We start from the raw sequence: 17464 nt of genomic DNA on the forward strand, positions 1-17464 counted from the left end.
CATATTAGATTTTAGAGGTTTAGCAACTCAGGTCACCGGTCCTATGGAAAAAATGTTTTTAAAGAGTTGCTTTGGGGCAAAAACCCGCAAAAATCACTTACAGATCGTTTTGTAGAAAAAATCTTTCTGTAGTTCACAAGTATCTAATCTAGCCTTTATACTGCATGTGTTCAGGTTAAGGGAAGAAAAATTGAGATCCGTGGTTTTATCAAAATTGGGCTTGAGGTCTCATGCATAACGAAAATGCGGTTAAAATTGTGCCCAAAATATCGAATAAACGACTTTTTCTGCAGTCAAATGTAATTAATAATGCATGATGTATTTAATTACTGAAAGTTTGTTGATCTCCAGCGATCAAAGAGCGTGAGAATTTTTTAAAAGAACAATAGAGAAAAATTTATCAAAAATGTTTTCTTTTAAAAAAAGTTAAAAATGAGAGAAACAAAAATTTTTTCTTGAGTTGTCTGAAATTTTTTTTTGTTTACAACTTGTTGAGCTTTTAATGAGATTTTTTTTTTGTTCCAAATGAAAAACTTTTTATTTATTTATCTTATTTCATTCATCAAGGCCAGACTTCCGTTTCGCCAAACTTTGGAAAAGTTTTTAAACAAAAAGAAAGTGTAAAATCTCAAAAGCACAAAGAAAGCGCAAAGCGAATTTATGACGTCATTAAAATTTTGAATACATCTTGAAAGAAAAGTTTGTTATTTTATAAAACAAAGATATAAAGGTGTCTTAACGACAAAATCTAGGGCTGGAAAAAATAGGCCACGTTTCTCAATATTTAAGTTATCTGTGTGGCTGAGAGAGAGAGAAAGATCCTTTTTATTTTAGTATTTGGAGTATAGGTATAATATTGTTCAACAAAAACGGGCGCAAGAAGAGATAGGTCAAGTCCAAGTTTCATAACAAACAAAAATCCAAAAAATAATGGATTTTTTTATGTATATCAATTCCAAATAAGTACATCTGTCTCAATATTGAAATTCTCCTTGAAAAGTCTCGTTAAATAATCTACGAAAGAGCAGATAATAAATCCTTCGAAACTTTTACTCTTTAATTTCAAAGCTTTTTACGTTTTTGCCAGCGCTAAGTTCTCAAGAGAAAACTTTTTACGTTACTTTCAAACAAACGGTACTTTTTCAGAAAGAATTTCAGAAAGATTGTGATCTTTGCTAAGAAAGATATTTTGTTTTTATCAAATTTAATTATTGCGTTGGTATTCCTAATTTTTTCATGACATACCTTGACATACCCTCACCTTGCTTTTCGAGCTTTTTTTACAGCCCCACACACGGTTCTAAAAAAAATCTTAATCAAAAAAAATTCTTTCACAACTTTGTCTGTGAGATGGAGAGCCGTAGTAAAAAGGAAAAAAAATATAAATAGAGCTCGTGATATTCCGCGCCAAATCGCTGCTTTCTCTAATCTGATTGGTTTAAAAATCTATTCATTCATTTGAGACTTCTATTTAACAAAAGTGATTGTTTTCGCTCGACCAATCAAATCAACGGAAATTCTATTACAGCTGTAATGAATAGCCAATCAAAACGCTAGAATCTTACGTTGTTGTTTTATTCGTGTAAAAAATTTTCCCTCGTGTTATTTTCTGTAAAAAAATTTTTTTTTGTTCGTACATGCAGTTCAGAAAAACTTGCTAACGTGAGTGGAAAGTTTGACCATCCTTCAGAGAAAAATATTAATTTGAAGCTTGTTTTTTATCAGAAAACAAAGTAAAAACTTGAATCTGTTGGCATTTATTGTGATTTGTTTTGTACTGAAAAAATGTTGGCATCAGTGGAATCAAGACTTCGAGAGGAAGAGCAGTTTTTAATTCAACCTCCAGTCAAAAAGATACGTTCAGACTCTGGCTCGAGTGATCCTCACAGTTTGGAAGCTCCTGTTACTGTACGAAATTTAGAATTGGAAGGAGTTAAAGAATTGTTTCAAGATTATGATTTATTGGAAGCTGAAGCTGTATCGTGTGTTATCTGTGGTAAGTTTTTTCTTTCGCTCTTTCTTGTTAAAGTTTCAGACCTCGTGGTTCACATGGCTTATGCAATTAAATTTTACTCGTATTAAAACTTTAAGTTAGCTTTTCTTTCCTGTTCTTTTGCATGTCTGAATGTTTGGCAAGAACTTTTCTGCAGTTGTTTTCGTTTTGGAGTTTACAAATGTCAGAATCCGAGTACGGGGAATCTCGTCTAATTTCTTTCTGGTTTTTCTATCGTAATTTTTATTCTATGGGTTGTTAGGAAAGTTTAGATTTCCTTCGTTATTCTCACCGAATTAAATTTTCCAGGCAAGTTTTGCAAACTTTTCCCGCTCTTTTCTTTCGTTCATTTACTATTCAACACAGCGGCATACCAGACGTGATTTTTTAATAATTTCATAACATGGGGCTCCTGTTGTTGCACAGTTTATTTTCTCAAAACACTTCTGAAATTATAACAAATGTTTTTCTTGGCAGATATTGCAAGTCCTGAAACTTTATGAGAGAAAAAAAACTTTTCTTCTAATCTTAAGGCGAGATTAGATTTTGGATATTGTCTTTTCCTCTCTACTTTTTGGCTCGAAAAAAATATAGGAGAAAACGTTTTCCGTAAACATAAAATTGTTCATTTGTTCTTATTTTTCTCTCTATTTTATTATACTTTTGATTTTTTTCACATGAACACATTTCCAAATATTTGAGAGCTATTATTTAGTAAAAAAATACATTTAGAGAGAAATTCTCTCGAAGAACCAACTTCGAAATTTTTCTCAAAGTTTCATTTTGTATTCATGTTTACGAAAAATTCAACAAATTTTTTCTAGCATTTCTCCCAAATAAATGTTGCCATTGTAGCAAATTTTTCACTTTTTAGTCAGTTTTTTCTCACGAAGGAATAACATGTTTCCAAACAATTTTAGTCTCTGGCTCATCAAGCGTGCGACCGATTTTTACAAACAGTTATTTTTTCCTTGAATTTGTATAATACACATCTTTTTTCATCCATTATTTTTCATTGATTGATGGATCGAAAATTTAAATTTTGCTTGTAATATGAGCCTATTTTCGTTGCCCTTTTTAAAACTGCAAAAAAAACTTATAGAATTGGCATATTGTATTTGTTTACAAATTAAACAGAAAAATTCCTGTTTGTAGCCTGTCCTTTCAGCATTTCAAAAGTGTAGCAAAAAATTTTGGCCTCGCCTAGAAAAAAAACTTTCCACCGTTAATTCAAAAACTAATGATCAAGTGGTCATTAATTTATCTAGTTTTTTTGGCATGTAAAATCTTGACAATAGCTCAATCATAATTAAGTCGAGTCAATCACCGGATTTCCCTTCTGTAGCTATTCATATAATTTTAATAGCTTAGATCTTTTTCTCCTTTGACGTGTCTAGCCTGAGGATCGGTCATTGTGATAAAATAAACACTCGTTAAATGACTCTTCCCCTTTTTTTACCTTTTTCAGGCAAAAACTACAAGAGCAAAGTTTGTGTCAAGAAACACCTTTGGGAACACAGTGTTTACTGGGACTTATTCGACGGCCTGAAGAAACAACAACGTGTTTTATCCATCCAAGCTGCAATTATTCTAGCCATCAAGTTCAATCCTTCGCTTTCACTTCTACTTGTCACTAATTCGTCCAGTGGAAACAAGAAGAACAAAGAGAAACGTGAAGAATCGAAACATTTGACTATTCAACCCAGACAGCCTTACCCACCACAACAAACGACCACAGATAGATTACACCCGACATCGCCAGTCGACATATTACCGTCACCCCCGGTCGCCATCACGACGACGCCGATTAATAACATCAATCGTAAACGAAAAGTAGACGAGATTTCAACATCACCAGCCCCACCATCTCACGCCTTTCAATTCTCAAGTGCAGTATCAACTCAAACAAGAGAATTTTCAGTTCAAACTGTATCACAACCTCAACCTACGACCAATAGTCTCAGTACTTCGTCAATAGTCATTAGATAATTCGTCATATGGTATAATATAGATTTATTTTTCATATTTCTTTTCATTATATTTTTTTGACTTATTTTTTTGAGAGGCGCGAGAAATATGCGTAAAAAAGATAAGGACTGACCTGCGTTTTGTTTTAGTAAAAAAGTATGTTCAAAAACGAAAATATCTTTTGAAAGAAGTATCGCATAGAAGACGCACTTTCAAATCTCTTTCTGGTTTTCACTGAAAACAAAAGAACGGGTTGCAAAGCATGCTGAAGGCAATGTTAACAGTCGAACAGAGCGTGTTTGGTAACTACGCTCGTTATTAAAAGCAAATTTGAACGAAATTTAAAGCGCGCGTTTTTTTATCGGTTTAGTTTAAACCCCCCCCCCTGCCCTATATTATAAAGCGTGGTTATCTTCTTAATTCAAAAAGAAAAACTGAAAACTTTTTATTGAAAATGATAGAGAACTTCTTTCTGGAGAAAATAAAGCCTAAAGATAAACAATTGTATTAACAAAGCTTCTCTTTTCTTCTCTTAACTAAGATTTTTCTCAGAATAATAAAGCTCTTTTCAAATTAAACTGCTAGCTATCCACTATGAGACTTCAAAAAACGAACTAAATAATGTCTGTATATTGTAAATATTAGACTTCTGATAAGATTTTTATATCCCCTTAAAATATGTAGTATGTAGGAATGCTATGACCAAAAAAATAATCCAATTTCTCACTCATTTATGAAGACGTGTATTGTAGTAGTTTTTTTCTCGAAAAAAATGTAATAATTTTCACTTTAATGTTATAGATAGAATTATAGGCTTTAATTTTTTGAATTTCTTATTTTTGAGTGAAGGTAAACGGCTAGAAAGGGGCATTTTGGAAGAGCTTTGCATTTTAGTAGAGTTTTTGTAGAAATGGTCCTTCAGCTCGAAGAGTGTGGTGTGAGACATCTATCCTATTACATGCAAAAAAATTAATTAAAGTTGGCTTTCCTGCTGTCCACACCGCTTTCTTCTTTATTAGATAATTATTGTCTTGCTCCTAAAGTAATTTATATTTACACAAATAATCCCAAAGCAATTATTACAAGTTTTTTAATATTCCTTTTTTCCATGATGATTATTTCAAGTAGATCGTAGTAAATTGTAAAACCATTTATTTTAGAATTTCGTAATCTATTGTGAAACCTTTTCTGAACATTTTTTCTCAGAATTCATGATATAGAGTATTTATCCTACAGGATTAAAATTCTCTTGTTACTCAAACTGTCGCTAACTAAACCAGCTAGTAATACTGTCGTGTTATTTTCTAGTGTTTTTTTTCATATTGGGTCCCATTTTTCGTGTTACTTTGATATAAAAAGTATAAAGTGTTATCTTTTCCCTTATTTTTTAAAATTTACTATTATTGATAAATCATTATTAATTGATAGCTCCCGAAAACTACATTATGTATATATGTAAGAACCCTTGTAAATTTTTACATAAAATTTGTTGTTTCTTCCTAAAAGAGAGAATAGAATTACAAAAGTAAAAATATCTAAACATTGGCTCATTTAATTCATTGTTATTCTCCTTCTTTTGCACTTTTCGAACCTGACGTCATTCCCAAACCATATTCGAATGTTATTCGAATTTTCGTCCCTTTAAAAACTAATTTGAATCCTGCTAATGACGTCACACTAGTTTTTTTTTTGCTGCAACGTTTCGAACACTTTCCCTTTAAAAAAGTAAACGATTACTTATTCTCAACTTCAGTTGAGTTAGAATCTGAGAATGTGTGTGTGTATGTCCCAAAACTTTGGGGCAGCCTGGAGACTTCAAAAATTGTTCGATTTGGCACACTTGTTCCTTGGGTGAATATCTGGGGGTGTTTTTTTCATTTTTCAAAATTTTTGATTTTTGGGGCCTGGGGACGAGTTTTCGCCAAAACGAGGCTAAAACTTTGGGGCAGCCCACAGATATCTGTAAAGCCCGAAGGGCTAGATTTGCAGCTTTGTTCAAAAAGTGAAGCTCATCTTCGGAAGGATTTCCTACCAGAGTCACGTGACTAAAATATGCAATTTCACCGGTTTGAGAGATGTGAAATAGCGTTTGCCACCTAATTTTTTTGATATCGCGCTCCGAAAACAATCAAAATGCTAGATCCTATCCATCGGCACGAAATTTAAAAAGTCAAATTTTAGCTTCACTTTTTTTTGCTGGAGAAAGCTTAAAGCTGCAAATCTAGCCCTTCGGGCTTAGATATTTGTGGGGCAGCCTGGAGACTTCAAAAATTGTTCGATTTGGCTGAAATTTTGCACACTTGTTCCTTGGGTGAATATCTGGTGGTGTTTGTTTCATATTTTAAAAATTTTGATTTTTGGGGCCTAAGGACGAGTTTTTCGCCAAAACGAGGCTAAAATTTTGGGGCAGCCTGGAGACTTTAAAAATTGTTCGATCTGGCTGAAATTTTGCACACTTGTTCCTTGGGTGAATATCTGGTGGTGTTTTTTTTCATTTTCTGAAAATTTTGATTTTTGGGGCCTGGGGACGAGTTTTTCGCCAAAACGAGGCTAAAACTTTGGGGCAGCCTGGAGACTTCAAAAATTGTTCGATTTGGTTAAAATTTTGCACACTTGTTCCTTGGGTGAATATCTGGTGGCATTTTTTTCATTTTTTGAAAATTTTGATTTTTGGGGCCTGGGGACAAGTTTTTCGTCAAAACGAGGCTAAAACTTTGGGGCAGCCTACAGGCCTCCAAAATGGTCGGATTTGGTTGAAATTTGGCACACTTATTCATTGGGTAAATATCTGGGGGTCTACAATTGGGCCTATGCATAATTTGAAGCCACTGAAGTTGAGTCCAGTGCGTTGCGCACGTTCGACTATTTTTACTACTTTCACGTCAAAATTGATTGAAATCGAGTAATCCCAGGATCAACATTGTTTTTAAATTGTTCTTTTTTTTATGATTCTGATCTGCATTTTTTTTATAAAATAAAAAAGAGCGTATATCATTTCTTTTATATAATTTGATGGTTGGGTTGAAGCCTTTGGGTGATCTGAGCATTTTGAGTTTTAGGCCTATGAATGTTCTTATTTTCACCATTTTTGTTCACTTCCCAATTGCATAGGTTTTTTAGAGTCCGCAAAACCTTGAATTGTTCTTAATATCTTGGCCATCAAACACTTTTGCTTTTATAGTTATTCAATAGTTATGTTTTTATAAAAAACGCTACGCATTGTGCCGTGTTTTCATAGCTCAACTGGTAGGGAGTCGAGTTTGGAATCCATGGTTGTTTGTATTTAGTGATTCGAGCCGAGGTCAGGCACGACGGAAGCTTTTTGTATCTGGTACGGCGAATGAGGAAATTTAAGCGATTTTATAGCGATTTTACCGACGAAGAGGAAAACTTCGGGTATTTTTGTGAAAATCTGGTACGGCGGCCGCCGTACCTGCCGTACCCGTTGCGTCGTGCCTGGAGGTTTGGGAGCATATTTCAGGAACATATCCTAAATCGTTCTGCGATGAATAAATTATTATATATAAATTATACTTTTTCAAGTTGTTACTTTTTAACAAAGATTTTTAACACCTTCCCACGCCATATTAGAAGAAATTTTACATAAACAACTTATGTCTTTATCAATGAATTCACCAAGTGTGAAAAATCATTGAACAATCCAAATCTATTTTATGAGTAACGTTGCCCTTCTCCTGATACACTTTTTTTATAAGAACCAGTAAATTTTTTCTGAGGCTCGGTTGTTCTTATTTTTTTGGCACTTGAGCCTCAAATTGTTCTTATCCTGTTCTTATATAAAATAAGTATATCCATTTAGAGTTTCATTCTACATGCATGAAATGAAACCTAAGAACGAAAATTGGAATCGTCATCCTGAAAGCCAGCGGGCAAAAAATAACGGACCAAAACTCGATGGGAATTGATAAATTATGGCTGGGGATTTGAATTGTTTTCGAACCGGAATATTTAGTGGAATGGAAAAATAGCCCAATATTCTTGCAGTGAGGATTTGCTTACCTGATTATTTATCAGTGCTATAATTTTCCACTTGGGACAATATTTTGGCCAACTTTTTCCAGTGGGTCTGTGAGAAGGGGGTGTACAAAAGATACACTTGGCTCAACAGGAGCCTCGAAAATAAGGACTAGGAACTAGTTTAGGACTTAGACTAGGAACTAGTGACAATCATCGAGCACTTTTTGCACAAAGAAGAACTAGAATTGTTTTGTGTTCTACAGTATGTTCAGACAAAAAAGTCAAATGAAATCATCTAGAACCAACAACCTATAGAATCAACCTTGCAACCCGAATTCTTGATGCGAAAATTTATCAGATTAGTGTGCAATTGAGCTTACCTTATTATGGAAAAAAATGTCGGGGGAAAGTGACGAAAATTTTAAAGGGATGACGAAATTTTCACCCGACGAATTTTTTGCCCGAAAAACTATCACCCGACAAAACTTTTACCCGATTTTTTTATCCCCGATCAAAACTTTTACCCGATTTTTTAAACCCCAACACACCTTTATTGACCGAAATTACAAGATCTTTTTTTCGAGCTAGTGAAGGAAACCATTTCATTTGGACAAATTAGTTGGGTGAAAGTGAACAAATTGTAAATTTCGTCAGGGAAAAGTGACGAATTTGAAATTTTGGTCGGGGGAAAGTGACGAAAATGCCTCTAGGTGACAGAATTTTTTCCCGACGAAAAAAAACTCCGACATTTTTTCCCCGATAAGGTATATCCCGTCATTGGGTGTATCAAGACTCTAGCAATGGGAAAATGCCTACTTATGGATCGACTGGTGCATGACACCTTATAGACCTGACCGTCTCGGAAACTTTAAAGGCAATAAAATCAGATACAGTAGAATAGAAAAGGAACAAGGCTTGCGCATCCGAATCAGACAATATTCAATTTTCTGAGCACTGATAGGTGTATTTCGCTCAATTATATCAAAATTTCGAGATTTGATCTGTCGGATCATGAACATGTAAACGACTGGACATCTATCTTTTATTGTCTCTTTGAAGCGAGCTTCGTTGCCGCCTGTATTTCAAAATTGGTATGAAAAAATCCGACAATATTCCGTCATAATTTTATTTCTTTGAATTATTTAGGTAAAAGGATTGATAGAGCTTGAACATTACTCCTAATGCTTTGTGCAAATTATTTTTGAATTTTTTCACAAGTTTGCAATATATTTTATCAACATTTTCAACTCTGAAATGCAGAATTTCAACTGCGAATTTTTTTTATGACTTGCAAAAAATAGCTTGCCAAAGTCGAGAGCCTGTGCCATAAGAATATCGAAATTAGAATATGACACTCTTTAAAATTATTTGACACTTTGAAGTCCAAATTTAGAAATATTAGTCGGAGTTTTGACAAGCTGACGATGATTTTGCCTCTGCTATCTTTGTTATGATATAAATAAAAGACTTGAGAAGAGTAGAACAATAGAGACTTTTGTCGAATTTTTGACGTTGTTAGCAAGGTATTCCCAAGTGGTATATCATCAAAATCTATTGTTTCATTTTATGCTTTTAACGAGGCGGCAACGAAGCTAGCAGCCCATTCTACAAAAAGACAAAGGAGATGGATGTCCGGTCGTTTATATGTTCATGGTCGGATTAAGTTGAAGGTTGAGCGTATTTTTGGAAAGGTACGGAATTGAGATTTTCGACGGTAAGAGTAATATCCTCTTATAAACACGAAGAAATTCATTTGTTGGTGATAAATGATAAAATATAATAATCTAAAAATATATTTTTTCAATTTTGAACGAAAACGAAACTAGGATAATTACTTTAGAGGCGTTCAAACCTACTAAGTCATGCGATACACTTAATGGTTATACTTTACAACAACAAAAAATTAGGCGAAAGAGGTTTCGTTGAAAAGGCCATGTTTACCAAAATTCATGTCCGGATCGAAAATAGACGTTGCTAAAAAATATATACGCAGATTTTACAGCCATCACGGCAGTTTACGGGGAAAAATAGTGGCGGTAGAGTTTGGAACAAACAATGTAAACACCTCCGCCTCTGCTTACCCTGCCCCGGGCCAACCACCATTTTCAAATTTATCCCGCCTCTTAAACTATTCCCTTTTCAGTGACTATGTGTAGATGATAGGATAGTCTAGATCGCAAATTAAAAAAAAACTAAAAAACTTAAGTTCATTAGGCTAAAGTTTTGTTTTCATTCAGATTTTAAAATATGCCATTGTGCTTTTCCTTAAATTTATAAGGTAAAGTAAAATTTTTTTCGCTACAATACACCTTTTCGACCGTAGTCGCCAATTGCCGCGCAGGCAATTTTTTGTTCGTTTTACCACCCTAAAACCATCCCAGTCTTTTTTTCGCACCCAAAGACAATAGAGGTGTAAAAAAGGATTGGATCGAGTTTAGAGGGATAATTCAGTCGAAAAAGTGTATTTAGGAGCTTGACTAGAATTGCAAACAGTGCAAAATTAAATATCAATAAAGTTAAGCCAAGAAGAAAGTTACATAACAAAAATTTTCTATCAAATCGTTTCAAAGGAAGAACTGTATGAATCTTAAAGTAAGCAGCAAGAATTGTTCACAAAACCAAAATGTCCATACACCAAGCATAACACTGTTCTTCAAGTTAAACACGCACCAAATGAAAATTGACAGCATCGGTGATCAAAATTCGGGTCATTTAGGATTTAAAACTGCATTTCTACCCTTAGAGAATTTACTTAAAGAGACAAGTTTTGACATAAAAAATGTCATCTCCAAATGATGGGACGTGATTTCTTCTCCCGTATTCGCCTTTGATAGCGAAAAATAAATTCCTCCAATCACTAGATGAGAAATCTGAACATTGTTACATGAAGGTACAACCAATTTCACTGACATGGATTAGCCTTGCGCCCGAAGAGCCGATTATCATGCGCCCATTCAACCATTCTAAACTTTTACATCCAGAATTCAGATAATCACGCACTTGTCGTCCTTTTCTTGTAATCTTTGACTTCCAGAATTCCCCTGAGGAGGTCTTTGATTCGAACTCGGTTGTTGCGACTGCTGAGGAAGAGGATTCCCTTGTGGTTGTTGTGGTGGTGGAGGATTCCCTTGAGCTTGTTGGGGATCTCCCTGCTGCTGTTGTTGTTGTTGTTCTAAGCGCGCTCTACGGTCCTCATCCTCTTGAAGCTGTAAAGCGAGAGCATGGTCTTGGTCAATACGAGATTGTTGTGACTGCTGCTTTGAACTATCGTCACTTGAAAATTTCGGTTGCGTCACAGGGCTGCTTCCGTCCTGCTGTTGCAGCGATAAAGCAATTAAATAGTCCTGGTCTTCTTGTGATAAGTTCGATTGCATTGTGGCAGTTGAAGTCTTAGATTCAGACGGGTGTACCGCGGTGTTGGCACCAGCGGCAGCTTGCGGAGCAGGGGGCACCGTATTACTATCTAACTGTATAGATCGATATTCTGAATTGACGAACTGTCCATCACCTTCAATGTTCACCAACGTTTCCCAGATCACAGCCGGTTCCGTTAAAAAGCCTTGATCGGTGACTAACAAGAAAAGTTCGCCTTTGTGTTTGTACAGAGTTGAGAAATGGTTGTTTCTGAAAAATACGCACAGCTCTTCTTCTTGGACAGTGTTGTTTAGTTCGCACAAACCATGGTACGTTAGCTGACTAGCCGTGCGTGATAAAAAGTCTTCGATTGCCAGTCCTTCACTCAAGACATTGTCGTATGTACCTGTAATGATAGAAGAAGCAGTGAAATAATTCTTTCAATATTGACAGTTTCATGTCAAATAATCTTCAATTGAAATAACATCATCCGAAAATCAATAAAGTCGTAACAATCGTATGATATATAGACCGTTACAATACAAAAAGTAGAGACAATAGAACCATATGGTCTCAGTCAAGCCCAAGTCAAAAAAGACTTTCTCATTCCTGGGGAAACTTTTTATTGCCACTTTTCAAAAAAAACAAAACAACTCTCTGGGTAGGCACAAAATTTGCTTCAACTCGTAAAGCGGGCAGTCTCGTGACCGTTTTGTACGAAGCATTTCTTCCCGCAAGGGATGATTCAAGATTTCGGTAGTAAGAAAGTCTAGCCACCCTACGGCAAGGCAAGATTAACACTGGTTTTAACCCGTTTTCGATCAAATTGAAAGTCACCGTCAAATTTCCTTAAGAAACTCTCATAAACTACGCTCTACTATTCGACATTCTATTATTCGATAAGCTCCCGTTTTCGATGAAAATTTGAAGTCCCTTGAAGGTTTTTCGCTCTCTTATTCGATTTCTAGCGTGTAAAAAGGCCTTTAGGACGGAGTTCGAAATTCAAATTTCCGATTTTTTTGCGTTTGAATTATAATTTCGAAATTTGATTCCTCAAAACTTTTCAAAACAGGCAAATATCGAAAGTTTTCTTCCGAAGAACTTAGGTTTTCAGCAAGAACTTGACATTTGTCCTGATTCGAGTTCAAACCAATCGAGTCTCGCTTATATTTTTTTTCTCAGCTCTATAATTCGATATTTACCTCGTGTTTATCGGATTAGGGAGACTTCCTACTATTCGATACGCTCCCGTATTCGATAGATATCCGATTTCCCTTGAAAATCGAATTAGAGAGCGTCAACTGTATTTGAGTTGTAGAGATTCGAGTTAAAGAGACTCCACTGGATTATAAGGATACTTTAATCTCATGGCCGAAAATAATAAATCAAGCCATACTTTCTTTAGCGGTCAGCATTTTTTCGACAATTTGATTGTAGCTGAGATTGTGGATCGCTTTGACAGCCGGTTCGTCTTGCGGGTCCACCATCCAGCCATGGTAAAGAGCAATTTTCAGCAAGTCGAACACGATACATTCACGTGTAAATTCAAAATCAACCACACCTGTAAAAAGATAAGGTTTAAAGCAAAGAAATTAAAAAAGGCTCTGATCATTGTTACTGTTGAAAGGAACACACCAAGGCTTAATTTCTGTTTTAACGAGAGGAGAATTTCGCCAGCCTGAAATAAAAACTAGGTAGGAAATTGTAGCCTTGTATTGCAATGTCTTAAATTCGATCGCTGGTTTTATTGAGTAGGGAATTAGTTTAAAGATTTTATTTTTACATAAGTGTTTCCGTTTCATATCAGACACATATTTCATATCAGGACAGTGTCTTGTTATGTCTTGTCTATTGTTACATTATGCTGATATAAGCAAAAAAAACGTTTTTCTTTTCCTCTTTCTGACCAATCTTGCTCCACATATGTGTCAATCCAATGTGAAAAAGCTTGTGAATTAAAATTGATGAGTAAGCAAACGATATCACTCTTATTTAAAAACAAAACCTTAAAGTAATATGCACATAAGCGGGTTCGGAACTGAGTCTGGTGCAAACATTGCACCAGATACATAGACTATTCATGATATGCACCATTGCAATGTCTTCTAACATTACACCAGGCATCCAACAGCTGATTGTTTGCAAGTGATTGAGTGGTTTTATGTCACTTACAGCCAATCTTTTTTTCGCTTAACCTCACGGATGTATCCAAGCAAGGGAAAGACAACCAATCAGCTGTTGGGTCTATGGGGTGATGTCGAAGACATTGCAGTGATGCATATCATGAATTAATAGTCGAAACTGCAAATCGCAATTGTCTTAACTTCAGTCTTTTTCTAACAACTGGTAGGCCCAATGGTAGATTCAGTGAACGCATCCCTAGGCCCAATTTTGTAAGCCTGAAAATAACTACACTGAAATCATAAGCATTGTATTAGTGGTAAAAAAAAACAATTATAAAAAGATATACGAAATTCCACAAATCGGACCAACCGTCAGGATGTCACAAACTTCAGGTATGAACTTTTGCCGGGAATGAAGAGTACTTTGTGGAAAGCTTAAGTACTTCAATTGACATATACCTGACCAGATAGTATTAGTCAGGCATCGAATACGCTTTACCTGCAGGGGCTTTTCTTTGTTTTTGGTAGGCTGCGAATGAAAAATTAACTATGGCGATTTCTAGATTCTAGACCGGCGAATTCAAGTGCAGTGTATTCATTAGCGTAAATATGTACTTGAGGCGGCGAGCCGAGCTTTTCGAACGACAAATTCTAATTCTTTTCGTGCCTTGGACCGGCGAAATTCACCTTTCGCCTGGCTTAAATAAGGCCCCTGGTTACCTGTGAATTTGACGTTGACATCTATTCCGGTCTGTAATTTGTACATGATATCGATCGCATCTTGCATGTTTTGTTGATAGTTGAGGATGAGTTCTTCGTTATCGCGATCTTGTTCTGGTGCACTCGATAAAATACAATCGCCTGTAAAGCATCAACAAGAAGAAATTTAGATCAAATAGACCTTTTCATAAATTACGTCAAGAACATCACTTGCCTCGTTTTGAAATTATTGATATGGTGATTAACTCCCAGCGGATTTTATGAAAACTACTTTGTATTCATAAAAAAATCATTTAATGTCTCAAGGGACATAATCATAATTGTTTGAATACGAGGCAAGTGATGTTCGTGACGCAATTTATGAAAAGGTGTATTGAGCGAATACGTATAAGTGGTTGGTTTAGGACTGATTTTTTCTTCAAATTTTCTTTAATCAATTACTTTTAATCAACCGATACGAATACAGACACTGGCGAATATAGATTAAATACAAGCCAGGCGTGTTGTATTGACTACAGAAGCTACCAGGCATAAATACAATATCTAAATAGACATTAACTTGCACGATGACAACGATTGACTTTGGCCATCGGTCGGGGAAGTTATCCTCTAAAAGTTAAAAATCCTATCAAGCTTTAAACCCAGACTTTAAAAGCTTAAGGCTAAAATTTCAACTGTGTTCTAAGTGACAATTACGCAAGCGTACTGTATTACTTCGGGCATTTATTAATTTCCTCTGGTTTTTAGATGGGGCGTTTATTGGGGTGGGAGCGTTTAAAAGAAGGGGATGTTTATTCAAAGTAATACTGTATGGCTGCAATACTGACCTATGTACTCCATCAACTGTTTGCCACTGATAATTTGTTGCATCGGTGGCAGTTCAATCTTCCTTGCTAAAATCAAAACATTAGCAATGCCCAATAGTGGACAAGGTCCATTCTCGTTTTGTGTAATGATGGGTGTCTGTATACCTGGTGAAAAAAAAGGCTCCACATTACGTAGTTGTCTTTTGATTGGCTACGAATGAATTCCATTTTTGAATTTCTCCATGGAGTCTTTGGTTCATGTTCGAGGCAATAAATTAGGTTCTCGTCCAATATTTTCAAGTTCTTCAAAAGATCTAAAAATTGCTTAATGGCCCCCCAGGTTTTCGACTTTTAGCCCTATAACCGTCCAAAATGTCAGAGTTGGCCGTTATTTGTCCGTTATATTAACTTATTCTTCTTATTTAAGCTAGTATGTAAGTTGGCGACCCGAAGACTCCTCTTTCGTTACTGTCTAACAGAAGGTAGGTAGAGGGCTCCACTCTTTCTCCCCGCATTGCTTCACCTTTGACCCTTCTGTTAATTACTGAGCTTCAGGTAGAGAAGCATCATATTCCTTTTTTGTACTAAGTACGAAGTTTTTGGTAGGATCCGAACAGGGATTGAAGCCATGACCTTGCACACCGTAGCCCGATGTTATACCATACTACGACCGTATATATACCGTTAGGCATAAACATAGACAATACTGACTATCAACGTCGCTAAGATAAAATTCAAAAATAAAAATCAAACTTCACCACAAGTAGTTATAGCTTTTCATCTTGAGATTATCTTCAGAAGAGAAAATTTAAATACCTTTCCAATCGAACCACTTTAGGTGATAAATCGAATCTTGCTGTTGGTCACGTGGTGCAGAAATCGATTGTTGTTGGGACGCAGAAGTAGAAGTTTCAATAGACGAATCATCGGTCGGCGGGTCTGGCTTAACTTGAACGATGTCGTCGTCATCTTGTTTGGCAGGTTCTAGTTTAGTGGTGGCATCAGAATCGTCAACCGTGGTTTCGGTTGTATCTTCTGTGTGAGGAACCTGAATTAAGCAAAAGGAAAATCACAAGTGCATTAGGTACCCATAGGATATCAATAAACCCTCTAAAACTTATGGATTTTCATACCTTTGAGTTCTGCCTGGCAATTCGTACGTAAAAAACTGCGGTTTCTCAAGCTTGGTAAAATTCAAATTCCAAATCAGCATCGCCAAATTGACCAAATTCATTTGCAAAAGCTGGACAATTTGACTTTTTAACTTAATCTTGTCAAAACTCTTACAAATTTACAAGGAAAGTTTTGTTGCTATTTCTATGAGACTTGACAACTTTGAGCTTAGCCTTAAAAAGTTATTGAGACTTACATTAGACGACTCTTTAACTGGTTCATCATTCTTCTCCACATTCTCTCCATCAACAACATCTCCTTGTGGTTGAGTTGTATCGCTTGATGGCGAATCTCTCACCTCTTCCATAGAAGTATTCGTTTTCTGACTTTCCATAGATTGGTCCATTGTTCCACCATCAGATGACAAAACTGAACTTTCATCAATAGACATATCATTTCGATCTTCTACACTGTTCTCTGCACTCGCACTCTGTGGCGGAGATTTATCATTTGTTTCTTTAACCTGTGTTGGTTCCACAGTGGAGACCTGCGGGGGAGAGTCCATGTTTTCATTGCCACCCGTGGATACCTCCTCTGCATTGTTTTGATCGCTCTCCATCGTTGTTTTTGTTTATCCTTGTTCTTTTTGGAAGGTCTTTTTTTGTTATGGTTTTATCAATTAAAATGTTATTTGAGCTGAAAAATACAACAAAACAGTATAGCTAATTTTAAGAGGAGAACAAATTGAGTGAAATAAACTTGAAATCTCTATTGGCCAAACAGTAAGAACGATATATTCTCTATGCGACAAAGATCATTTCCATAAGAGACCTCAAATATACATCAAACAAGTGTTAACTTTCTGCATAGTGCTTAATTTTGTTACCCCAAGTTTGTTTTTGTCTAAAATGAAATTTTATCCTAAAAATATATTCTAGAGACGTGACACCTCATTCCTAGATCTAAACAAACTAGGCCTTTCAACAAGCAACCAATTATAGTAAAATACTAATCAAAATTCATCAAAAGGTTGAAAGCTCTTTATTTTTCTTTCTTCATTTCTTGAAACAGATTTAAAACCTATCCTTCTATATTATGAAGACACAAGCTGGTTCCCCATTTTTTGTTGGAAATGTTATTCTAATGCAAGGTGGTTATTAAGTTATTCTTTTATCGAAACATTTCTAAATCTCTCTTCGGAAGAAAACCCACTTTAGACCGAATCCTGTTAAGTGAAAATTTGTTGTAAATCTTGGCCGCTATTGGAAGAAGAGATATACCACAAGGGTGAGATCTTCCTTTTTTTCCGGAACAGAAATGATATGAGATTATAGCCAATGATTTTTCCAAACATTTTCTTCAAATGCGATATACCTGAAGTGCCTCAAGTTTAGTGGGCGAAGAGTACC

The 17464-nt window shown here is 35.6% G+C and overlaps 2 protein-coding genes across 2 annotated transcripts; one reads left to right on the plus strand and one right to left on the minus strand.

The window, feature by feature from the left end:
* The first annotated feature begins 1618 nt into the window (after window positions 1-1618).
* Window positions 1619-5501, plus strand: LOC136817347 (uncharacterized). Its single transcript, XM_067073690.1, has 2 exons — window positions 1619-1996; window positions 3462-5501. Exons 1-2 carry the CDS (start codon window positions 1786-1788, stop codon window positions 3980-3982), a joined length of 732 nt encoding a protein of 243 aa, XP_066929791.1. The 5' UTR covers window positions 1619-1785; the 3' UTR covers window positions 3983-5501.
* Window positions 5502-10140: 4639 nt separating this feature from the next.
* LOC136817343 (ubiquitin carboxyl-terminal hydrolase MINDY-1-like) lies at window positions 10141-16751 on the minus strand. Its single transcript, XM_067073687.1, has 6 exons — window positions 16312-16751; window positions 15759-15990; window positions 14964-15107; window positions 14137-14277; window positions 12690-12854; window positions 10141-11699 (listed from the first exon to the last, which is right to left on the minus strand). The coding sequence occupies exons 1-6, from the start codon at window positions 16672-16674 to the stop codon at window positions 10924-10926; spliced, it is 1821 nt and encodes a 606-aa protein (XP_066929788.1). The 5' UTR covers window positions 16675-16751; the 3' UTR covers window positions 10141-10923.
* Window positions 16752-17464: the final 713 nt, after the last annotated feature.

Source organism: Clytia hemisphaerica, unplaced genomic scaffold (assembly GCF_902728285.1).
Source record: "Clytia hemisphaerica strain Z4C2 unplaced genomic scaffold, Clytia hemisphaerica genome assembly, whole genome shotgun sequence".
Taxonomy (NCBI): domain Eukaryota; kingdom Metazoa; phylum Cnidaria; class Hydrozoa; order Leptothecata; family Clytiidae; genus Clytia; species Clytia hemisphaerica.